The 25,690-nt window shown below is 43.6% G+C and overlaps 1 protein-coding gene across 6 annotated transcripts in view; it reads left to right on the plus strand.

Moving 5' to 3' along the window:
• cadps2 (Ca++-dependent secretion activator 2) overlaps positions 1–25,690 on the plus strand; it is a 178,785-nt gene that overhangs the window by 16,788 nt on the left and 136,307 nt on the right. For all 6 annotated transcript variants that reach the window (XM_084363304.1, XM_084363307.1, XM_084363305.1 and 3 more), the window contains exon 2: positions 18,193–18,306. In XM_084363304.1, the coding sequence (XP_084219430.1) occupies positions 18,193–18,306 (114 nt within the window). The remainder of the gene's footprint in view (positions 1–18,192; positions 18,307–25,690) is intronic.

A 25,690-nucleotide genomic window follows, 5' to 3' on the forward strand; every position in this document is an offset into this window, starting at 1 on the left:
CAAATCAAACCGTAGTAAAGCCTCGTTTTATTATTTGTCTTGATCTGAGGACGCATCACCAGAGTAACAACTAACTGCAGCTGCTGTTAGCTAGTAGCAAGTTTCTTGATATGAGTAGCTGAGATGGCTGGAAGAGAGAAAAAGCGCTCAGCTCGTTATTTTTAATAAGTCCCACCTTTTGAGCCTCGTTACTGCCAGTTAGTTTACACAGCAATGACACGGAGGTCTCCAAATGTTTATGAAATTAAGTCAGACACATTCATGATAAGTGCAAAGGTGTTGCCCAAGAGGCCTTTTCTCCTAAATTTACAGTCTGAAGTTAATTCACCTGTTTTACCCCAAAATCAAATGGTAGATATTTTTCCTCTTCTTGGAGGATATTGGCGCGTACAGTTGAGGATAGCTAACTTGGCTAACTAAGCTAGCTAAAGCCGAGTTGGATGTCATTAATGTTTGCATCATTTACATCTTTTGCCTCTTGTCCATGAGTAGATGCACGCTTCCTTCTGCGAGGTGATACGGTGCGTCGGTGAAACTGCTCACAGCTCGCGGTCTGTGGATTATCTTGATTAACCAGGTCGAGATCTCTGGAAAGAGACGATATCTCCAAAACTCTGCAACTTACCCTCAAAAAAATCTAGATGGAAAAATATATAGTCCATATAAAATATATATATATATAATTGTTCCATCCTAAAATGTGATTTGCACTCAGTCTGGACGCACCTTTAGGATCCTGGTGCAGACCTGAGGAACGTCAGATGACCCGGATGAAAGACGACATTTGTTTTTCTGTTCTTTTTTGAAGAAGGATCATGTGGGAGAGTTTCTCTGAGATGGAGCAGAACGTCCTCAGACTTACGAGGAACACTTGTGTTAAAGCAGGACCACGTTCCTGCAGCTCGTCTGTCAGTGTCGTCCTCTCGCTCTCCGTCAGCCTCTTGAAGCCGTCAGCTGTCAGATTTCTCCGGCTCGTTTTGAGCTCTTCAGCACGGCGTTTCTCTGACAGCTGGAAAACGACTGCTGTGCTGATGATTCGACCTTCACACCGTATCTGCATCGACTGTTTTTTTTTTATTCAGATATTTTATTTCCTCTGTGGCTGAAAAACACGAGCGCGCTGTCAGGAGCTCGTGAAGGTTAAGGACATCACGTCCCGGCAGCCGCTCTTGCTAATCGGTCAGTGAGCGTCCTTCATCTGGCTTTCAGGAAACGTGCTGCAAAACACCTGCGACATTATTTCATGAACATAATTTCCCCCGCACTTCTTCTTAAAGTCATTTGTGATAATTGCAGATGACGTCTGTGATCTTTATCCTGTCCCTAATATGTAAAGTAAATATTCCATCGAATATGACTCATTTCACCGAACACAGAGGTCTCGTGATAACGTCTCTTGTAGGATTTGTCCTGTTTTCTGTTGTCAGACAGCCGAACACTTGTGACATCACCAGCTGTGCAGTGAGGTCAGAGGAGGTCAGGAGCAGCCGATGGTTGTTATATGCAGCCGGCTGTCGGGAAAGTGTGCAGGAGACATGTTATTGAGGCCTGATAACTAAACTGATCTGTGCACAAGAAAGTGTTTTCACCTGTAGCTCCTCTCCTTCAGTTACGTTTTCTTACTCGCGGATTCAAACTCAGTTTCACTTCAGCTCTGTTGTTAAGGCTGCCAACAACCCATAATGCAACACTCCCTGTAGAAGCCAGTGTTACACCCTCAAACATCATTTCCAGATAATGATATTGTCTCTTAATGCACCGATACATTCATTTAAAGTGCTTTCTGCACGCAGCAGGATGAGAGACGAGCCTCTCTCCTGAAGTCGAGGACTGAAAGCAGCTAAAATAAACTTAGCAACAGACGCCTGAAGCTGCAGAGTCACTTCATGACACCATCCTCTGGTGACTGACTCGTGTCTGTAGGATGGCTGTAACATGTCATGACGTCTCCCTGCCCTCCCCTCCCCCCCCCCGAGCCTCTGACAGGTGACACTGGGATGTATTTTTCTGGTGATGAAGTGATTTGAATGGGATTGTGTTCCCACGGCTGCGGCTCTCTCGATGCTCTAATCTAATAAAAGACTTCAACTTCCCCTTTGCAGCGATGATCAATTGATTCAAATGGCCTCAGCGGACGAGCCGAGGCAGCGCTCCGCTTCTATTTCTGTCCTTCCACTGGTGAAGTCACAGCCGTCATCTCCGTTCTCTCCAGTCCAGTCTTTTCGATCTCATCCTCCCCTCTCCTCTGCCTCCTCCTCCTCCTCCTCCTCTCAGTTTCTCCTCCATCATCCCTGCTCTCCTCCCGTTCTTCCCTCTCCTCCCTCTGCTCTCGTTGCCTGCTGCGACCCAGTGGAGTGCTTTTCCGCCTCATTGGCTCGATCCACCAGCAGTCATTAGAAAGTGGAGGCTTCAGCCGCTCGTGTAGCTGTCGCTGTCTCATTCTCCTGAACCACAACGCCAGTTTTCACCGCTCAAGCTGGATCGTTTAACGTCAGACAACTTTGTTGCACTCTTATCTCGGCTGGGTGACAGTGAGTGGAGATGTTAATGAACTTTTAACAGCCAGATCTACCAAAATGTCACAACCAGTCAGCCTTGATCAAAGCCGGATTTGCTGTCGCCCACTTCTGTCTTGAAGAAACTCTGCAGCTTCGTCCGCTGGAGTTTGTGAGAGTCTCTCAGATTAAAGCTCTTATCTCCGTCCCCCTCAGGAGCTTGTGTTTCTCAGAGGCTGAACAACCAGAAAACAAGGATCTTAACCAGCTGCTGATTTTGTTGTAGGACATAAACTCCTTTTGTGTAAAATGCTCCAAACCACAGAGCGTTTGTGACGAGCTCCGAGGAAACAGTGGGAGTCGTTTCTTTGTTCCCGAGGTCCGATGTTTCCAGGGTGACGCGAACACAAAAGGAGGGTTCATGTGTCAACTCATTGTTCCTGACACTCTGTGATTCAGACAAAAAAAACAATAAACCATTGAAGCAGCGATAATAGTTCTAACTTTTGAGCACTAATTACCTTGAACTCGTCAGTCTGTCTGTACTGAATCTTTCCTCATCACTCAACTCAACAACATCATCAGTTTGCAGGTGATAATCAGCACTGATATCCTTTGATTATGATAAATTAGAAAGTGGAGCTTCATGTCCTCATATCTGACTTCATAAGAGAGGAGAAAAAACACTTGAAGGGAAATCCTGGCATTTCTAAACCTGGTTCTGTGTTTTTTTCATGTAAATGATTCAAACTAGCCAGATGTTTAGTAATCGGTCCAGTAGATCGCCTCAGCTGGAGCCACAACATGGCTGCAATGGCTGTAACGTAATCCTTCAGGGCAAATCCCGACCGTCAGAGTTACAACCACTGCAAAGGCTTGTTTTTGTATCTGACAGGCTGAGATTGTAAAATGTCTGAAACCACTACAGAAGCGACTCGTACAGAGAGAGAGACCTTTTTTTGTTACTGGAAACACAAGTGTCGCTCTGAAATCTGGCAAAGTGATTGGTTTTATCTATAAAACACTGGATGTCACTTTTTCCAGGTGACGTAGGTGATGTCCGAAACCCAAAGATGGATTTAGCTCATCTCATAAAAATGTTTCAGTGACGAGTATGTGAAGTCTTTTATTTGTGGAGTATTTCTGAGAAAGGTCTGTTTTTCTTGCTGAATATTTCAGACACCAGTTTTCAGGATATCTCACACATCACTGGCCTTTTCTGCCATGTGAGAGATTACTGTGTAATAGTTCATGTTGTGTATCATTACGCTGCTGCCTGGTTTCCACAAAACCTTATTTAAAGTTCATGTCAACATTTAAAGGTTTTTCTAAAAATATTAAATGTCAGGCTGAGATTTAGAGAAGTGACACCTGGAATATTTGCATTTTAATGAAACGGAGCGGAGGTGAGATTTGGAGTTGGTGGGTGAATCTTTACCGACACATGTTCTGCACACGAGTTAAAGCAGCTGGAAAAACAGAAACTGTCCTGGGATTTAAAATGTTTGCTCCTCCATACAAACACGACACGATGCTGTCGACTTTGAGCGTGTTTAATTGTGTTTAATGTGGAAAAAGACCTATTGAGGCCGGAGCCACGTGAATCACATCTTCACAAACTGATCTGTTTTTCTTTGTTTTATCATCACATTCATCGACGCAGCCGAGTGGCAGTCGACACGAGGTTGTGATTGGCTGAGCGCGGAGCTTCATTATTCCTGGATTATGACACGTTCACTATTATTTACTTTGCTGTCACGCTGGATCGACTCTGTTCGACTGAAAGGGTTTCATGTTCTTGTTTGAATACAGTCGTCTTCATCCAACAATCCAACAATGGCGGAGCAATAATACGAGGAAACAGCTGAGAAAGCAGCGAGTGCTTCCTTTCTCGGGTAGGGAAGCTCAGATTCCTGGATCTGAACCAGGAATCACAAACTGAAAATCTATAGAGGGTTTTTTATGTAACACACATGTTGATGTAGTCGCCGTGCAAACCGGCAACATTCAGCATCTGCCAACGTTTATTCAGGAGGAGAAACAAACAGTTGCACAAACCAAGTTGAGAAGTGCTGAAGAAGAACGAGTCTGAAGACATCACAAGTGTTTATATACATATGTTTAGTTTAATAACGACTACGGCCTGCAGGGTTTAATCGTACTATCAGCATGTTTGTCAGTCCAACACTTTGCTCCAGACTTACATTTTTCAACAACAGTTGAATGGATCGCCTCAAAACCTTCAGGATCTACAGAGGATCAGTCCTCTCACCCTTCCTATGGAGCCACTGGCAGGTCAAATGAAAGTTTTTGTGTATCTGAAGCAATAACTCCACATATTTCCCTCTGGCGCTGCAGTAAGGTAACCTGGGGTGCCACACAGTGTGTTACTCACACTTGGCAAGTGTGAGCATGATTGTCCCTGCACTCACATCGCTCTGGTCACAACCGGGCCTGAGCACGGTCACCTCTCGTGCATACGTCATCACATTGTAGCAGCACAATGGAGAACGACACAGAGATCATGACACTTCACTGACTGTTTTGTGGCTTATTTTGTGTGGTTTTGCTCACAGACGACCTCTTACATTCCTGGATTTCTTGATTATGCAAGGTGGCGTAATACGCATGATTATACTTCATGTCCACGTTGCACACCCGTGCTCATGCATGAGCAACAGTACCGTGCCGCAGCACACCTCTTCCAACCGTGGCAGGGCCAAAAAAGTGTACCGTGCACGGTGCAAAGCGCTCACACTCGTCAAACAAACTGGACTTTAGAGGTCAGATGTAGTCGGACACGGTACAGATGGCCCAGCGTGAGTGCAACCTCAGAACCATCTGGACCAAGAAAACAGTTTGTGAAAGGGCATGAATTTATCACAGGCTCACTTCAGCCAATCGGATCAACAGAAGGAGAGCGCAACCACCAGCAGAGCCAGCTGGTAATCTCATCCAAGCCAGTGAGAGTGAAAACATCTTTTCCATGGCTAAAAGCCATCTGTGCTGTTGTTTGCTCTTCCTTTACTGTCAAAGTCTCATACAACTGATGCTGAAGCAGCTGCGCTAACCTCTCGAGGAGCTGCCACACCCGGAGCTGCCAGGAGCTCCTCGGAGGACGCTGATTGGTGCGAGGTAATCCACGAGGCTCACACTTGTGCCTTTGAGTGAAATGTCTCTTGGACTGTTGAGTGGAATACCATGAAGTCTGTTACGGGCGTTGAAGTCGCCCTCTGGATGAATCATAATCACTGTGATCTGTCGACTTTTCATCTGTGCCACGCAGGCGTTGGCATTTAGCTCAAAGCGCCGCCGAGCCCTGAGTACAGCCTCACAGAGCCGAGCGCGGCTGCAGACTCTGAGGTGTGTTTATTCTGAAGATGCAGTTCTTTAAAACAACATTTTTAATTATGTATTGACTAATTACTGGAGCAAGCACACAAACGACCTGAAACAACATGAGAAACGTGTAATAATGATGCTGTGTTGGAGCAGATGAGTTAGATCAACATGAGAAAATGAAGTTTATTCTTTAATGATGGGGATGTTTTCTTTATCTGACAGTCAGTTAATGAGTATAATGTCACTTGTTCTGTTTTCACATTCCTCTACAGCCTTCGCTACCACAGAGCAGTGGGTCAGCTCGTTACCTGTTACACTTTGAGCTGTTGAAGAATGACACCGACAGTTTTATCCGACTGCTCGGAGGCTTAGGACAAAGAAATGTGATGTTTCTTGACAGTTTGAAGTCAGAGAAACAGCTGATGATTGATTCCTCACACCTCCATGTGCTGAAGTCTAATTTTGAGCCGTGGTGATATCTGCGCCTGTGTCTACAGGAAATGAGCCATTGAGCAATAAATCTTCAGAGGAGAAGCGGTGATGATGAATTACCCTGCGAAGGAAAAAAAGCAGGTGATGGTACAGATGGACCGGACAGACGCAGGAGGCCTGACGTGGTGGTTAAAGATATTATCATATAGGATCGTAACAGTCGTCGATGAGCTTTAACAAGATACAAACGTTTCTCTTCAATATCTGCGAAGCTCAGATCTTTGAGATTTCACAGATATTTCTCCACAAAATACCTGGATTTTATTAAGAGGATCAGATCACGTTAATCCAATTTTCACACAAACTTCTTCCCTGACATTAAAATTGGGAGGAAATTACGCACCAGCTTTTCCCCTCAGGAAGAAAAAAAGGTAAATTTAAATTCAAGTGCCTGTTCTCAACACAGTTTTACAGTTTTCATCTTGTGTTGGTGGTTTTGCCTTGTACTTACAGATGTTCGTTACCATTTTTTACTTCCTGATGCTGATTTCAAGACTTGAACTTTGTATATTGGCCGCTACAGAGAACCAATCCCATACCAGTGCAAAGAAAAGATTATTCCTTAATATCTGTGTACTACTAACCCTGAATGGATATCATGTCATGGATGTGCTTGAAGTTACACAAGTCTTTTGTTGTTTGTAGATGAAGTGTCTGCATCCATTTTGTAGTAGTCTCAGTTGTGTTGTTGACATTTTGTCCTGAGGGAGGAGCGAGTACCGTGGAATTAATTCATTCTTTGGACGTGATTACAAAAAGAGGTGGTTTGTCCTGGATGTGGTGCTAAAGTAAAGGTCAGGGATTCACCAGAATACCTAATGATCATCCAGTGGAGAGAAGAGGAAGCTTGAGGGAGGTCAGAGCCACCTGGAGACCGATCTCAAAATGTCTCTCTGTCCTCCACTGTCTTTGTCACTTGGATTGAAATCCTGAATGTCAGCGAGACCTCGGAAACTGAAGCAGACGATGGATGTGAGAAAGTGAAGGAAGCAGCAAGTCTATAGAAATGACGGTGAAAAACTCAAATAGCAACTGGAAAAGACCATGAAATAATAATGGGTATGCCATCACAGACAATACATTGAGTTCTACTGTCATTATATGCAGACGACACACTATTTTACCAGGAAATGTAAAATGAATGTAAAATTCATGGGAAAATACCATAATTTCACAAATAAATGGTATTTTTCTGTCTTTATTACACATTTTGCTGATGTGTACATTTAAATTTACAGTGTCGAAACATTCAGCAAAATCATTCCTTCACAAATAAGATGTTAAAAATATGGTATATGATTGATGATTTCCAGGTACACTGTAAAGAAAATTCCCTGTAATTTGTGGTAAAATAACAGCAGCTGTTGTTGGTAGAATATTACCCTTAAAAATACGGAGACTATGTTAAAAATATCACGGTATGCTTCTGGGCGACCGTAAATTTCACAGTTGAGAACTGGTTTGTTTACAGATATACTATAAACCTGTTTACAGTAATTTGCTTTAACCTGTTTATGGTAAACTATTTTTAAAGTCGACATTTATTCTGTAAATGTCATTATAGTCTGTTTCAGTGATAAACACAGAATAACTATGATATATAGATTTTAAGATAAATCACAAAGGAGAAAATAAATAAAGCCAAATGTAACGCAACTTACAGACTATCATTGATTAACTTTAAGAAACTGTTGTTGCATTTACATTAAATAATAAAATGAAGGTAATCAACCGTCAGACAAAATGTTCCTCTAATAAACTGAGAGCCACAGAGACTCACTGACACGTAACTGAGAGTCGTAAAGCCTTAAACACACAGAAATGTGTTTTAACACAACACAATGTGGGTCAGGTGTGTGTGTGTGTTTGTGTGTGTGTGTGTGTGTGTGTGTGCAGACAGACTGCGGCGGTCAGCTGCTGGTGTTTATAAAGGGAGGGGAGGAAGTGTTTGTCTTCGGGGAGCGATCACTCTCACTGTCAGAGCGGTCCAGACGGGCTGGTATCTGTGTACAGGAGATAAGACCGAGAGCAGCTTTAAAAAACAGAAATGAGACTCTGAGGTAACGAGAACGGTTTGATGCTCAGGAATGTAGAAAATTAAATTCTGCCTCACTTCAATCCGCTTTCCAAACTCCGACAGACACGCAGGCAGAATTATTGTCTGGGTTTTTAATGGCGATATCCCTGATGGACGCTCGTCATCTTGTGAGGTCTCGGCCGGTGACATCTCAGTCGCAGGGTGGAAAATTCTAGTGCTTTGAATCTGTGACGTGAGTCCAGAGCAATCAACACTACAGCGCATGATAACAGACCTGAAGTCAGTTTATTATTAGCACAGTAGTTTAATCATGTGGAGCCATGAAGGAAAAGCTAACAGTGTTAAGATAACTTACAGTCGGTACGATAATGACACCTCATAAGCTGTACTTTTATTAAATTAGACAAAAAGTAGAAATAATATGGACTATGTACTCTAGTTAGTTAACTCATGCTGTAATTCGAAACCTTATATAATGTAATTATACTGAAATATTCTCTTATATTATATTATAATATATATATAATTATAAACCAAATAGCAGATCCAAATATTTACAAGATTATGTAATTACAAATCCATTTCTCACGGGTCGTAAGGTTTCCAGAGGAACTTTCTAAACTTTTAATTGCTCTTTTAGATTTTTTTAATTCTCACCACAAGTTTCCCTGTTTTCTCGCCTCGGTCGTATTAGTTTTGCTTCGTCCACATTAAACTTCTGGCAGCGGATCGGCAGATCATTTCTTATAATTGGCTCTCAAAAGAAGCAGATCTGTTTGTTTTGTCGGATCGTCACTTTCTGTAACTATCTGTCAAGATTTTATTTCTGTTTCAAAGTTTCTGTTTATTTTTTTTCTCGTTTGGCCTCAGAGGTTCTGTAACTGATGATTTCTCCTCGGCTTCTGAAGACTTTCCGTTTTGTGGCCGCGCCGGTTTGATGAGTATTTAACTTAAATATTAAGTTTGTGAAAACCAAAAATTAAATAAAGTCTGTATGGATACTTAACTCACTTACTTTACTACGCTGTCGTACCAGCAACTTTTTATCTTTCATGAGAGGAAATAATGAATCCATCACTGGGTCCAAACACTTTAAGTCTCCTCCACTGATATTAAAACCTTGTAGAGCGGATATGCAATTAGAAAACAAACGCAGTGTTATTTTAGATCCAAAATATATTGATAAGACACTATTTTACCCTCGCTATCAAATAATACTGTAATGAGACACATCAGAGTGATGCAGACTGATTTAAACACAAACAAATCGCCTCAGGAGGACAAAAAATGTCAACGATGTGTCCTCAAACCCGTTATAACAAGTCTGAGAGGGACCCGATCTGTTGATGTGCTGTTTGTTCTTCTGTCAGCCTGATAATGATTTCTCAGGTTGAGCTGCAGCCGTGAACTCTGAAAAATATCCGACAATAACTCCGACGTGTTGTTCTCAGGTTCCTGCATCATGAGCTGATGATGAGACATCGCAGAAGCAGCAGGAGCTCAATTTGAAATGTTTCTTCGTTTATTCTGCGACACATTCAAACTGCAGTTTGGGTTTCTTTTTTTAAAAAAGAAATTCAAAATAAATGTGTTTTGCAACTTGACTGATGGTTGTAGAAGATGATTACATCTCGCGTCAGTCAGAGGAAACCTGCAAAAACCTCAGGATTTGTAAATTGCAGTTGCCAGTCTGGTGATTTGAAGTTTGTTCGTTTTTCCATTTTATGGTTTCGACTCACGGCTTCTTCTCTAACGCCGGTCGTGTCACTCTGGAGTTACTGTGCTGTGATTACGGAGCCCTTAATCACACCCCTGCCAGAGATGGGGTCATGTGATTTTTCAGAAAACCAGTGGATTCCTGCAGTTATAGATGTTCAGTCGCTGTCAGTCTTTTTGTTGTTTGGAAAAAGGTTTAGTCGTGTTTGCATTCGCTCTACATCTACCACTACATGGAGGGCAGAAGCAATTTAGTTTTTTATTTTTTGTGCCATTTATCTGTGACTTCTCTGATCGCTAACTGGTTTTTGTGCTCTCTGAATCACAGCAGGTAGCGTCGACTCATGTGGGGAGGAGGTGGTTCCTCTCTCCTCAGATTGTGACAACAAACACAGAAAATGTTTACACATACATTTTCCAGTCCGCTTTGCGTTTTCATTTTCTTTTGAAACACAAATACATGATTTTTTTATGATTCTCAATATTTGTACAAAATCGTGATTTCTCTGAGATTCTCCAGAATCATTCCACGTCCACGAAAAACGTCTTTGTGGCAAACATACCTCTGATTGTCACAGACGTTGAACCCTAATGATCTCGGAGAACCTCTGATCTCTTCTCTGGAACCAACGCCGGCACAAGAAATGTACTGATCACTCCTCAGAATATGAATAATAGTCCTGAATTATATTAATATGACGTGAGCTTCAGTTAGCTTTGACCACACATGTCCTTCAGAGGGAGACTTTTTACTCTGATACTCTGAGTACATGTCAGAGCCTGTACTCTATTACTTTTACTGGAGTAAAGAAGCTGTATCAGTACTTTTACTTGTACCAGAGTCTGTTTACACACAAGTATCTGAACTTCTCCTGGAGGAAACAACGTGTGGACTGTCACCACTGTTGATTGTTAACCTGCCGAGGAGGTTGAGGTTTCATTATTTGTTGGTTTGTCAGCAGGATCGCACAAAAACTACAGAATGGATTTCTGTGAAACTTGCTGGGGGCGTTTGATTAGGCTTGATTGAATTGAAGGAAGACTGTTGGGCCTTGGCGGAGGTATGCACTCTACTGAGTGTGTTTGTGTGTGACGGCTGGCAGCAGCTGCAGCGGTGACGGCGTCACACCGCATGGGCTGCGAGTGTCGTTGCCATGACAATTTGGAGAGTTGTCATACCGCTGCCATGCGGCACAATCAGGAGAGGAATGTGTGTGTGTGTGTTTGTGTGTGTGTGTGTGTGTGTGTGTGTGTGTGTGTGTGTGTGTGTGTGTGTGTCTGTGTGTGTGTCTGTGTGTGTGTGTGTGCGCACAGATAATTAGACAGAAGTGTCTTTGAACACGTACAGAAATGTGAGGTTGTCAGCTTCTGTTTCTGTCAGCTGACCTCATGTGTGCTGTTCAGTTCAGGTGTTAAAAACAATCCAAAACTCGAGCGGCGAAAATTAAATGATTTTTGACGTCATTTCGGTAAATTTCTCAAGGAAAATGCTAAATATTCCCTTCTTTGCTTTGTCTTTCACGATGGTTTTCTGCCACCTGTTTGGCGGATTGAAAGTCTAACAAGTGTTTATTTCCATATTCTCATTCTGGAGAAGACGTTTTGTCAATAAGACGTCAGGTAAAAATAATCGTTAGTCGCAGCGCTATTAGAAATCACAACCCTGCTCTGTGTGATAGAGACGTCCTGCGACCTGCTGATGAAATAGTTTTGCAATCAGAGGCAACAAACACAGAACACAGCTTCCTGTTTCTGTTCCTGGAAACATGACACGTGGGAGAAACAGGGTCATCACCTGGCAGGACGAGGGGCGATGGAGGAGCTTCAGTGTGTGTGTGTGTGTGTGTGTGTGTGTGTGTGTGTGTGTGTGTGTGTGTATGTGTGTGTGTGTGTGCTGTCGGCGAACACACACACACTGTGAGTGACTGTGAGGGACATTAATTTCTCCTCCTGTCACTTCTGCTGAGCGCAAACTATTCCAGTCTGAAGCAAACGTCTCTGAGAGCAGGAAAACAATCAGTCAGTTTGTGGAAACAGTGTGATGGTTCAGTGGGCTGTGTGTGTGTGTGTGTGTGTGTGTGTGTGTGTGTGTGTGTGTGTGTGTGTCATCTGGAGGTTGTAGGGAGCTGGAGTGTTACGAGTGTGTTTCCGGCCAGCGTGACAAAGGGAAGATAACTACCTTGCATTACTGCCCGATCATAAAAGGGTTGTCGTGCCGACAGCGCTGTGGTCAGAAAGTGATTCTCAGGAACAGATTAAACGTATTATGATGTTTTCATTAAGTCCAGTAAAACACCTGTAGGACACCTGCTGAAGCTGCAGGTACTGAGGATGAAACAGGTACCAAAGTTCAGGGAATATTACTGATACTTGTTCAGACACTTCCGTAAAAGTAGAAGTACTGATTCACCTTCTTTACTCCAGTAAAAGTAATCGAGTACAGGCTCTGACATGTACTCAGAGTATCAGAGTAAAAAGTCTCCCTCTGAAGGACATTTGTGGTCAAAGCTAACTGAAGCTCACGTCATATTAATATAATTCAAAGACTATTAAAGTTAAAGGTAGAGTCAGTAGGATTTGTCCCAGCTGTTCCTGAACGCACCACAAAGATAGTTGATTGTTGAGTCTCATTGTTCCCCGCTGTCCCTGGCTGCCTTGCTCATGGGCTGTTGGTAGAAAGCAGCACGACCAGTAAATGACTGCAGAGCTGGTTCGGCTGCAGAGTATCCAGGCACGTTTTTCCATGGAAGCACAGTCCAATCACCTCCATGTACCCGGGCGCTGAGAAGATTACCCGTACTGTGTGTGTGTGTGTGTGTGTGTGTGTGTGTGTGTGTGTGTGTGTGTGTGTGTGTGTGTGTGTGTGTGTGTGTGTGTGTGTGTGTGTGTGTGTGTGTGTGTGTGTCACAGGGTGTGTTTACAGACTCACTTTGCCCTCCGTCCAATAATCTGAGACGTCTGATGGATGTGTCTTGCTCTCGCCCGCTTCGTGTTTTCTCACCAGAGCTGCATCCTGACAGCCGAAAGTGCTGCTGGGAACACACACACACACACACACACACACACACACACAGAGAGAGAGCATTCTTTGTATTTATTGATCTGCCATCAGGAGGTCCTCGCTGATGCCCCAAATAAGCTGTTAACTCGCCTTGATAACCTATCATGTCCTCTGCGGAGGAAGGAACTTAAATTAAAGCCTTCAAGCATAAACAAACTCTAAAGTGCACTACTTAAGCACACACACACACACACACACACACACACACACACACACACACACACACACACTTGCTAACCCCTGATCACCCCTGGACAGAGCAGCAGCAGCAGCAGGTCGGATGTTCGACCGTCACAGCTGTAAAAGTGAAAGTCGTCTCCTCTAACCTGGATCTGAAGGTCAGGTAAATGAAGCAGCTGTGGTGTTTCGTACAGGTGGTGAGCGTCTCTTCTTGTAGAAAGCCCGGTGTACAGGGCAACACCGGTGTTGACACTACTTTTTAACGCTGCAGCAACCCAAACTTTAACCGAGCAGATCGGCAGCAGTGGAGCCAGGTGGTAAATCAAACGCTCACTGAAGACGGTCGAGAGACGAGCTGAAACATCTCCGTGGAGGAAAACCTTCAGAGCCGTTCTTTTATCTTCTATCAATGAAATATACGCTCCACTTCTGACATACAGTAACAGATGCTACAGCAGCTACGCTAACCTCTTGAGGAGCCGCTATTGTTGAGCACACCTTGGAGCTTGTTGAGATGGATTCATGAGACGACGTGATCTGACAGATGTAAAAGTAAGAGGAGCCTGAAAAGTAGAAAGGAGGGAATCACATTGAGACGTTGATCGCTGCTTTTAAGGTTTGTGATTTGAGTTTCTGTGGAGGAAACGTCAGTCGTCACATTTCTTTCTGTAACACTTCAACACTCGACAGGTGAATTAACTGATAACAGGCCACTAGACTGGAGTTTGTGTTGATCGTCTCACATCCGATCAGTTTTGTGAGTCTGTCACGTTGCTGTTTGATATTGTTTGACTTGTTTAATGATGATGGACAGTGTGACAGTTCCTCTGATTGGCTGTCTGGTCACATCAGATCATGTAGAGTGAAGAGGCATCACCCCGAGTCAATACCCAGATTTTTGTTTGTCTTCTGTGCAACATTTCTTCAGTATTATTAAGTCTTTGGCTGAACTTATTTTCTTCTGTTATCAAGTCTGTTTTCTCGTGGATGACGATGTTCATACAGCGGTGACTCAGAGTAAAACATTTTTCGATGTTGTCTGCTGCAGCCGTGGTTGTGACTCAGCTCAGGAAGTGTTATCAAGGCATCTTAGAAACCTTTGATTGCTGCAGTTTGCTTCGAAGTCCACGGTCCTCCTCAGGATCGTAACTGAAAAATAAAGAACAGATTCTAGAGATGATTCAACAAACCAATCAATGATCGTTACTTCAGTCTGCACACGCCTGCTGTACTTATAACTTCATGTTTTAAAGTTTTCTTCACTATCAAAGTCTGTACATCCAAACTGCAACTGTTAATATCTGATTCAGGATGTTTTCCTGTTTTAACTTCATTAAACAAAGACAATGATTGGCTGATGGGATGAACGTCTGAATGGTTTATTGAGGCTTAACAAAGACGAGTTTGTTGCGGTCTCCTACAGATGGAGAGCTCTCGGGCGTTGCAGAGAAATGAAAAGCCAACAGCAGCTGATCCTCTCCGCCCGCTGCAAGCTGCTGTGAGAGCCGACGCTCTCTGAGCATTAAGAGACGTTGACCCGCCGACCTCAGAGTGCTTCCACTCGGCAGGGAGGATTTCAAGAACGGCACTTTGAGTGCGCGAGGGGAAAATTACACCTCCACCTGGATGTGTTTCATCCCCCCTCCCCCGGGATAAATCAATTTCCTGGATAAAGCTCGGGAGGAATTCAGCTGAAACCTGACAGGAGGCTTTTCACAGTGCGCATCCAGCTTCTTCTCTGGTTGTCGCTCCTCATTTCACAGGCAGGATGCATCTGTGCGAGGAAAGCCATTAATGTTGAAGTCACCAAGAGAAAAATATAAGAGAGCAAAGCTTCAGAAGACGCTTCACAACAGGAAATGATTTTGTGGTTGCACAGGATTTCTGTTCTGTGTGTGTGTGTGTGTGTGTGTGTGTGTGTGTGTGTGTGTGTGTGTGTGTGTGTGTGTGTGTGTGTGTGTGTGTGTGTGTGTGTGTGTGTGTGTGTGAAAGGTGGATGACATTGAATTGAAACTTCAAATCAGTTTTATAAGACGCGGACATTCACTGTCTCATATTTCTACCAAGTGTGAAAACATTTTGTCCACCGAGGACATCGAGTCCCTCAAATACAAAAAGAAAAAGTTCTTCCCTTTGTTGTTGTGAAAAGAGTAATTATCAGGATATTTTTGCTGCTTTTTGTGAGTGATTTTCTCATTTTATACCCAATACTGTAATATTTTGTTGTATTATTGCTTTAAGATGAGCGCTGGCCCTGACCGAGACTTTCCCAGTCGACTTGTTGTTGTTAGTTGAAGACATTAGTTCACATTCGCTGTTCGCTGTCACATTTAGTGATATTTATTTTTTTGGAGGCAAGGCGAAAATAAAACTGCCTTTGTGAGACGATACTAACAAAAGTGGTAAAGATTCTGAATAAAAATACAAATAAAACTTGTGATTAATTAGATAATATACATATAATATTTAACTATATCATAAATTCAGGACACTTCCAGTGGCCGACGATCATCAGCTGAACTATACATTTTGTTGTTTTATTGTCTCTGCTCGGAGCTTTATGATAAAACAGGTCTGTGTCAACTTAACAAGCGTTTCCACAGTTATTTGTGGGAACAAAAATGTGTTTTTAGCTCGAAGACGTCCTCAGATAAGCTGCTGCTGCTGCCACGTTTCAACCCGGCGCTGGCCTTCAGCAGGTCTTTCCTTATCTGTAATGAACTAAGTCTCACATTTTCAACCTTTTTAGATGAAGGTAGAGGCATTTTTCCAATGTGCACGGTCGCAACCTGCTGCTTTTCATACGTTTGCCCTTCTCCTCCTCTCCCGTGGTTAAAGGCGAAAACCACGGCGGCTCAATTTAGACACAGAAAAGGCGAAGAAGCCCACACAAGAAGCTGTCGGCAGGAGATAAGTCGCTGCTCACTTTGTGTCGCTGGGAATTGGTGCTTTGACTTCCAGAATGTGTTTGTTGCTGGCAGTGTTGCAACAAGCGGAAGAATAATGGTTTAATTTTCCCTCGACGCCGCCGTCCTCCGGACGCCTCATGCATATGCAGCGTGTGGGCCTCAGCTCCTGGTGATTCTGTCGCTCATGAAAACTTAAAATTCTCATTCAGCACAATATGTCATGAATGGTTCGCTGGGCAGAAATTACCACGACCGGTGACATTTATGGGAGTGATGTTTCTTTGACTGCTCCGCTCTGTCAGGAATTAGACCCGAACAGTGTTGTTACTGTCGGAAAATGTTTATTTCACCAAACCAGACGCTCAGATCTGGTGGAGAAGAGGACGGAGGGGGAGGTGAGCAGGTCGATGGATCGCAGGGCTCATTTTTTTTACAATCACTATTCTGATTTATCAGTTAAAGGTCCAGTCCGTAGGGTATAGGAGGATCTATGGGCAGAAATTAAATATTAAATTCATGATTATTTTTACCTGAAACTAAGAATCCTTGTACCTTTTTGCTCAGAATGAGCATTTCATATCTACAGGTCGTCACATCGCACCACCGTGTTTCTACAGTAGCTGAGAACACACAAACCAAACACTGACTTTAGAGAAGGTTTTACGCATTTTTGGCGTTTTTAGTGACGTCCGTCGGGGAGGATGAACCAGGGGGTATTTCCTTGGTTGCAATCTGCAGTCTCGCCACCAGATGGCACTCAACCCTACACACTGGACCTTTAATTGTTGTAATTGTGAAAGTAAATTTGAAAAGTCGCGATGACAACTTCCTGGACCCTGAATCTCTTTCAGAGGTACTTGCAGATGCAGAGGCTCGTAGCTCCTCCAAATGTTGCTGTTTTTCAGCTTTATTGCTGAAACACGTGTCGCCTATACGGCAGAAATACTCTCATTAACACTTGAGAAGAAAGCAGGTGTTTTGGATTAAGAGGAACAGACTTTGACACCATCACGGTCCACAGTGTCTTTCGACAGTCCAACCTGACCGGGGCGAGGACAGGAGCCATCTTAATCCATCTTGGTTTAAGGTTGCTCCTGGCTAATAACCGGTCGCAGGAAAAAGGAAATGGACAAATGACAAACAACATGAAATCAGAGACTGTTGAGCCCACAGAGACCCGTCTCCACCTCGACATCTCGGATCAAAGCAGGACTACAGCTGGACGAGGAGCGGTGGACTCTGTGTTTATAACATCGATGCGTGATGCTCACACACAGACATGTTAATGTGTATTTGTATATATAAATGACTGTTTACACTTTATGTTCTGTTTCTGTTTATTAACTTTCCTTTCGTTAAATGTCGTCCAACCAGCTGTCCACTGCTCTGAAGCAACACAAGTCTAACCTGTCATGAGAAGAAAACACACACTGTATATCAGCACCTACACATTCCTGCTCCGCTGTGCAACAATACTGCAACTTAAACACAAATAGTAAATGCTGCGTGAAACCACTGGCAACAAGACGAGGAGATGAGCTCACCTTTGAGCAGGTTCTGCAGTGACATGAAGAAGTTTGTAGTTAATGAGCTCAGTCTTTGTTCTGGTCTCTAAAGGTGACTTCTTCTGCAGCCACGAAGACCGATCTGACTTCCTCTGTTGTTTTTTTGCTGAACTGAATCCTAATGAAAGACATTCGTCAGATAACGTGACTCTTCTCGTCTCTGTAACGACGGTGTCAGCCTCTGTCATACTTCAACAAAGAGTCTAATCTCGTACTTTTGTTCTGTTTCTCGTCCATCCTGCCTCCCTATCATCTTCTCTTCCTCTCCATCTGTTCCTAATTGATTTCACCCTCCCCTGCCAACATCTCCTCTTCTCATTTCTCCTCCCAAACCCTCTCGCTCTGCACTTCACTTCATTTTTTCCTCCTCCATCATCTCCTTCTCTTCTCTCAGGTGAACAAGCAGCAGCTGCAGGCGGTGAAGGAACGTTTCCTGGCTTTTCTCAACGGGGAAACTCAGATCGTGGCAGATGAAGCCTTCTGCAACGCTGTGAGGAGCTACTACGAGGCAAGACCATTTTATCTCTGCTTTATTCTAACAAAGTCTCAGGGATCCAGTCGGGCTTTGTTCATACACGTGTGCTGGTTCATCTTGAGTCTGTTTGACCCAGCACGGCAGGAATTTGCATCTCCGTTACAAAGAGGGCTCCCCACTTGAAAATGTCTTTAACTGGTGACACTGCTGTCCTGAATTGTGTTCAAAGGAGCGACTGTATTAATCGAAGAATAGCCGCTAACAAAGCTCTGCTAATTTGGTGATAAACATGTTTAGCTTCCCATAAATGCTTGATAATAAAAGTCCCCCAGCAGGTATTTAACATGAGTCTGGAAACAACTGAGAGACGACACGATAACACAGTAAAACAAAGCAGAGGTCTGAGAGAACAAACAGCAACGCAGGAGAGAAGCTAAACTCCCACAACACAAAGAAAACTACTGAGAGATGAACACAGAGACATCACTGCAACCTGCCTGCAGACATGTGGGTGACTCCAGACTGATATAAGATGCATTGCAGTGTGCAGACGTTGGAGATCCTGCGTCGATGCAGAGACGGAGCATTATCTGGAGCCTGCAGTCTGTGTTGATTGTTGATCTTCCAGCTTTGCCTGGACAATGAAGTTGTAAAGTTACATCGCAGCATCACTTTATTGCACTGAAGTGTGGGTGAACATTAGGCTAACGTTGACCAGATTGGCCAGACTGGTGTGTTTTCAGGCTCAGTGCAAGTTAATTGTGTGTCTCTGGGTCAGTTAATGATCTCTTGAAGGCTCTGAAATAAGAGTGAGTAAAAGAAAAGATGCACTGCGCGTCTCAGTGGAGGATCTCGTTCCCTTCCTGTGGTTTCAAACCGTCCTGTGTTCACTTCTGGTCCGGAGGCCGTCGTCCACCTCCACAGCTCTGATGACAGAGTGGTTGTTGAGCTCTTATGGCACAAAGTAATTAAGTTTACGGCCGACGTCAGACTGAAGCAGATTAGAAAATCGATCCAGCAGCTGTTTTTTCTGTTAGTGAGGGAGTTTTTCTTTTCTTCAGGAGCACGGTGCCACAAAGCTTTTTTAAAATCCATCTCACAGTTTCTCTCTCATAACACTGAAAACATCGTCACACATCGACTTGTGTTAGTGCAGCTGAAGAGTCGCTGAAACTCTTTGCATCGTGTCATCTCTGCTGCACGGTTGTTGACAGAGACGCGCTGATTTCACACATCGTTGACATTTTCTCTTTTTAATTTCCCTCAAATCTGCTCAGTATTTGGACGGAAACCTGTCCTCTGGCTCCTCCAGAGACACGGTGACAAACCCTCCCACGCCGGCCGGTCTCTCCATCTCACACTGTTGGAGGACGACAGCTGCGAGGAGAGATTGCAGTGGATTTCCTCACTCGCTCTCTCTCTCTTATCTGTCGCTCCTCACCCTCCATCTCTCCCTCTATCTCCCCTCATCTTTGTCTTTCTCTCCTCTGCTGAAGCGCCTATCATCTGCTATGAGACGGAGATCTTATCGGCCACTTGCAGCTCGTCTCCTTAATTGCCAGCAATTGTGAGACGAGAGGATCTCAGTGAAACTCTCGATCGCAGCGTTTGCCGGGCCCAGTGATCAAAGTGAGACGACTGGTTTGTCCTCACTGGACGTCGTCGTCCTCATGAGATCAGACATAAACTCTTTGTGTTTCACAGATGTCCTACTGAGGCTTCGGTGTCGCCGTTTACACAGTTGGTTATAACGTCGTGGAGTCGGAGCGTCACCGCACATGCAGCATAATGACAACAACAGGGATTCATGCTGGTTCTCATTCATCATGTGAAGTCATGGCAGATGTTCCACATGAGGAGAGAGGGTTCGTCTCAGCGGAGAATCATGAGGCGATCTATTTTCTGCCTCTCGCAGCAGCTCATCATTCCCACCAGATGCGGTGACGGGTTCGAAATGGCAAATGCACGGAGAGAGTGTGGGAGCAGGTACCAACATGCAAGTGTGGATGGAAGGAGATGGGATTTAAAAAAGTGGTTACGTTTGCTCAACAACACATCAGTGAGCCACACTGGGTGACGTGCTCCTTCAGTGGGAACCAGTGGGTCATTTAGCCTCTGCAAACAGACCAGATTTGAGTTGATGGAGAATTTATAACGTGATGAACACTGCCAGGGTTTTTCTAAGGTCTGCCCTGAGGTGAGACGCAGTAAATGTATACATGAATCAGATTATGGCTGAGTGAGGAAAACAGGATGTTCTCTAAATGTGCAGACGCTCTTTAGTCAGGCTGACATGTTCCTCAGACATCATCATCGTCATCTACGACGATTATATGTCTGAGTGGAAATGAGGCGGGAAAAGCATCAAACATCTCCAGCTGCACCCGAACCAGAGGCCTTGAGGTTACATGATAATACGACGATGTGCCCGAATCATATCATGTGACGCAACTTTGTATTTGTTTAATAATATAATGTGAACGTGATATATCGCCTTTGCTACGAATGTCAACAGCGGATGTGTCTGTGGTTTGCAGAAACATTCACAAGAGAAACAAAGCGATGCTGAAAAAGCTTGTTGTGTAGCAGGTTGTAAAACTAATGAACATACAGATCCAGATCCCTGTTTTCCATCCGGAGAGAGAGAAGTGCTCAGAGCCGTCTGATCGTCTGAGCCACCAGAGAACAGTCGTTCTTTATTTTTGGCAGCGGTGTAAATTCCTTTTTGATGATATAATACACATGAATGAGTTTCTGTCATTTAAAAGAAACCAAATGAGAAACTAGAAACAACCGTATTAATAACCAAGGCACATAAGATACATTAATAATCGCTGTCAGTGTTGTAAATAGCTAAATGATGCCGCTGACAGTTACAGCTGATGGATAGCTAGCGTGAGTGGGAGGCTGCTGGAGTAAAGTCATTAAGAATAGCAGCATCAGTAAACCGCTGAGAGCGTCTCGAATAGAGACGTCTGCAAGACCAGAGATGCTGTTTGATTCCCCCCGAAAAGCCACATCGTCTGTTTAATCACAATCTAAGCGGGAACATGTCAGCCAATCGTGTTGTTGCACTGACGTGAGCGCACGGTGGAGTAAACAACAGTTTCAAGCGATGTGGTGCGACTGCAGACGGACTACTGGTCAGCAAGAAAGAGGAGGATATCATGCTGATACACAGGATCACCAAGAAAAGTGAGATTATTGAAACAACGTAAAAGGACTTGGATGTCGCCTCCAACTAAATGTCAGGATGAAACAGTTTGCCGTTAACACGCTGGTTATTTATTATAACTAACGATACCTGGTGATTAAATCAAATATTCCAGAAGAGCAGTATTTGGCCACTGTGTTGGGTCGCTGGTCCACTTGGACGGGGGAAGACTGAAGGGACATGATGGCGGACCGATCAACCTTAATTAATGAAGGAATCACAAACACAATAATTGTTTATAACATAAATTAAATGACTAATAAAAGATAGAATATATAACATTTTTGCATTAAAATGTCTGAAAGCAACGAGACGTGTCGGGATGTTTATCAGACGGATAAATTATCGACCCGATAATGGAAAATGTAATTGATTATGAAATTACAGCCGATAAATTGCTTTAGTTGACCTCACAAGTGCATTTACACACAGTATGAGGCGGTATGCACCTTTTCAAGTTGGTTTGCCGGCCACCAATAAACACAGAGAGGAAGAATAACAACAACAATGCTGTTGTCGCGTTCATGACGTAGAGCTGCTGCGCCTGTGTAGAGCCAGGCAATGTAGACAAGAGCCACACAAGTTCAGACAAATCCACAGGTGAGGGTGCGTTTCATTTGGTCGCCTGACACGAAAACTTCCTCGATAACATCAGAAGATACGTCAGAGAGAAGAAGTGAGGAAGGAAGTCGGCGAACTTTCGAATGTTACCTTGACCATGAAAGTTTTACTTTCATTTTGTTGTCTTGAGCTATTTTCTTATTTTTATTCTTGACGTATCGATCGCCGATACACACATCTGTCGCTGTAACACCCAGACCTACGCTTACATTTCATGTGCAGCTCATCGTTTCACCTGCAGTTACCTGGAGAGAAACTTGTGTCTGAGGTGAATAAAAGAAACTCCTCTGATTTGAAAGCCCGACAGGAGCTGAGGCAGCTGGAGAGTCGACAGCGTTTCACAGCTCTCATCACATGAATACATCATCATTTCAGTGAAACAGCTGAGCAGCATCTTCTCAGCAGGCTGGATGATCCTGAGCGTCTGAGAGTTTATTCAGACTGTTCACACCTTTTATAACAAGCTGCCGTCTGAGACAACAGGCTGCAGACTGACTGCGAGTGAAGGCAGAACGATCAGCCACTGTCGGAGACACAACAGAGGAGGACAGAATAACTTTCATGAAGATGGAAACTGTAAATATCTATCTGATGAATCCTTTCTGTCAGTTTTTTTATGCAAAAATGCCAAATCTGTGCTCCAGTTTCCCTCATGTGAGGATCTGATGCTTTTATTTGTCACAGATGACTGTAAACAGCTGATCTTTGGTTATAGCAGACATTTTGAACAATTTTCTGAGACTTTATTGATGAAAAACTTTGATCAATTAATGAGATAATGTTAGCTGGGAGCTGATTTACGTTATTCCCCGAGGATTTCAGCCCCTGAACGCAGCTTTGTGATGATATCTCTTTCACTCGAGCTGCAGTCTGATGATGGAGGACGCCGTGTTGGCCGTTCTCTCCAGACGATTTCATTATCGACCTGCTCCGACCACTTCAGGATGTCTTTAGGTATTCATATTGGTGTGTGTGTGTGTGTGTGTGTGTGTGAGGCTCAGGGGAGAAATGGGAAACTAAATCCTCATCCATCAGTCGTTCCTCTGAGAGGTGAAGTGGTTTTAATTGCCTCTCTCGTGCACTTTGCTGGATTATGGATACAGAGGAGGTGATTTAATTTAATGTTGCTCGCTGGGAGAAAACATCCACAGTTGTTGTTGTTGTTTCATGAATATTCACTGCAGTCAGGATGACAGTAAAACATGTCATGTTACTACAACAACAACAACAACAACAACAACAACAACAGGTGGGATTTGTACCTGCTCTTGATTTATGATAGAAAGTTGAATGATTGTTCTCAAAAAGCTCATTTTTAAACCTCCTACCGTTTGTTTCTGTGTTGTCGTGTCTTTAGAGATTAAACCAATTATTTGATTTGTCGATCAAAAAGAAAAAACAACCAACAATTGTTTTGATTCACTCCAAATATCAAGTTCTAACTGAAAGCATCAGTTGTGTTGCCATATCACCTGGTTTTGCTTTTTTATGTGCATTTCCCGCCGAATAAGTGAATTATTGAAAGGTACAATTTTTATATTGAAATCCAAAATTTCAACAATTTCAAAATCAACTCAAACTGCAATGAAAATGACCTGTTTGGGCTTTTCTACCCTGCCAGTGTTAGCAGCAGACGTTCAACTAACCATTAAACTGGTAACCATAATATCACCAGACTCCCTTACAAATCCATTGATTTTAAGAGTGAGGAGCGCGTGAGGAGAAACTTGATATATTTTGTGAAGCGTCTACAACAACTTCTAAATCACTGGTGCCTTCTGGGAAATTCAGCATCAAATCTAAAACATTTAGTTTCTTTCCATGTAAAACGTGTCGGTTGTCATGGAGAATATAACATATTCAGGGTTAACGTGTCTAAATTTACAAACACAGGCTACTTGTTTCTCACCAGACTCCCTTAAAAGAACGCTCAATTTTGAAACTTGACACTTTATTTGTTTCGGGGATGTGGGCGTATATTTGCATATAGAGTGGTATATACGTATAGTGGTTACTCGAGACGCATTGAATGCCAGGTGTGAGTTGCTGGCTTGAAGCTGTCCGCTTGTGATCGGATCACTCAGGATGGATGGTGAACGGCCTCCGAGCCACGATGGAGAGACGGACCTAATACCTAAACATACTGTCGCTATCATACCATCAGTGATACTCAGCAGAAAATGGCCGGTCTACATTCATGGCGGACATGTTTTTGTGATCTGTAATTGAGTGTTTTAAAGCAGCGGGAGTCCGGTGCTTCAGGTTTGTGACATTTCTGGAGCCCAGCAGGGAGCTGCTGCTGCTGCTGCTGCAGGGAGCTGCTCAGGCTGCGAGAGCCTCCAGCCTCCAGAGCCTTTTCAACACTTAAAGAAAGATTTCACAGATCTCAGCCTCTGGTGGTGGAGGGCGGCGGGGGAAATGAAGGACAGGGGATCACAGGTTCAAAGCCGGGGCAGAGGTCCGCATCGTCAAATCCAATCCATATCTGTAGTCTGTGAAAAATCTATATTTTTTGACTTGCAAATCTCGGATCAGTGGTTCTCAGCCGGAGCTCACGGGATTAATAATATATATAAATTATGGATATCATTAACGGATAAGTAACCGCTAAATTATTTCCACTTTATCCACCATTATGTCCGACATTCAGAATCTTTAAACTCGCAGTAATCAGTGTCGACATCCTTCTAGTTTCTAATGATTACATTTGTAAACACGCGGGGCTGCAGATAATGATTTTCAGTCTCTTTTTACAATATTTATTATTATAATGTACGGCCGGCAGTCTCCATGAGCCCCACATCACAGCTGTCTGAACCAACAACAGTCCAAAAGGATTTAGTTTTCAGACTCATGGACAGAAAAAGACACACCGAGCCGACTTCAGCTGCTCGTGATTCATCTCGTCTGTTTGGAATCAGCAGAACATCTCAAATCCTCCAAACAGGAACATTTCTGTTAGAAACAGTTGCTGCTGCAAACCACAGACACAAACACAAGACAGAGGCATATTTTGCTGTTACAATCATGAGGTTTTGTCTTTAAATGCACATGTTACACATGCAACTCCATCAGTTCAGTCACACTGACCACTCTCGTTCCATTGCTTTCAATTTTTAGTCGTGAATGTCACCAGAAATGGGAGAAATACGTCCTTTAAGGCTTTAAGTGTGAAGACACCTGTGCAGGAATAGGTATCACAGGTGACTCTGGACTGTAGATGGAAGAATCCGAGGAATTACTGGAAGTAGACAAGTCGCCGTTACTGTGCTGCTGGCATCGCTCTGCAATTTCCTCTCATAGACTTCAATACAACTGGCACCAAAATCTGGCCCCAATGTAAAATTCGATTAGTGACGCTTGCTTCTTTTGTAGGCTCCACATCCAGACCGTCAGCTGGTTCTGGTTCTTGTCTCTGTTCTGAATCATGTAAAGACGTCATATAAATATCACACGAACGTCAGCTGAGCTCCGTGTTCGCTTTACGTTAGAGTATTTACGTTCCAAACAAACACACCCGTCACGTACAGAGGACAGTGAACTCATCACGAGCTGCGTGGCTCTGCCTCCAGGCTGTTTGAT

Source organism: Pagrus pagrus (assembly GCF_965226575.1).
Source record: "Pagrus pagrus genome assembly, chromosome: 10".
Lineage (NCBI taxonomy): Eukaryota > Metazoa > Chordata > Actinopteri > Spariformes > Sparidae > Pagrus > Pagrus pagrus.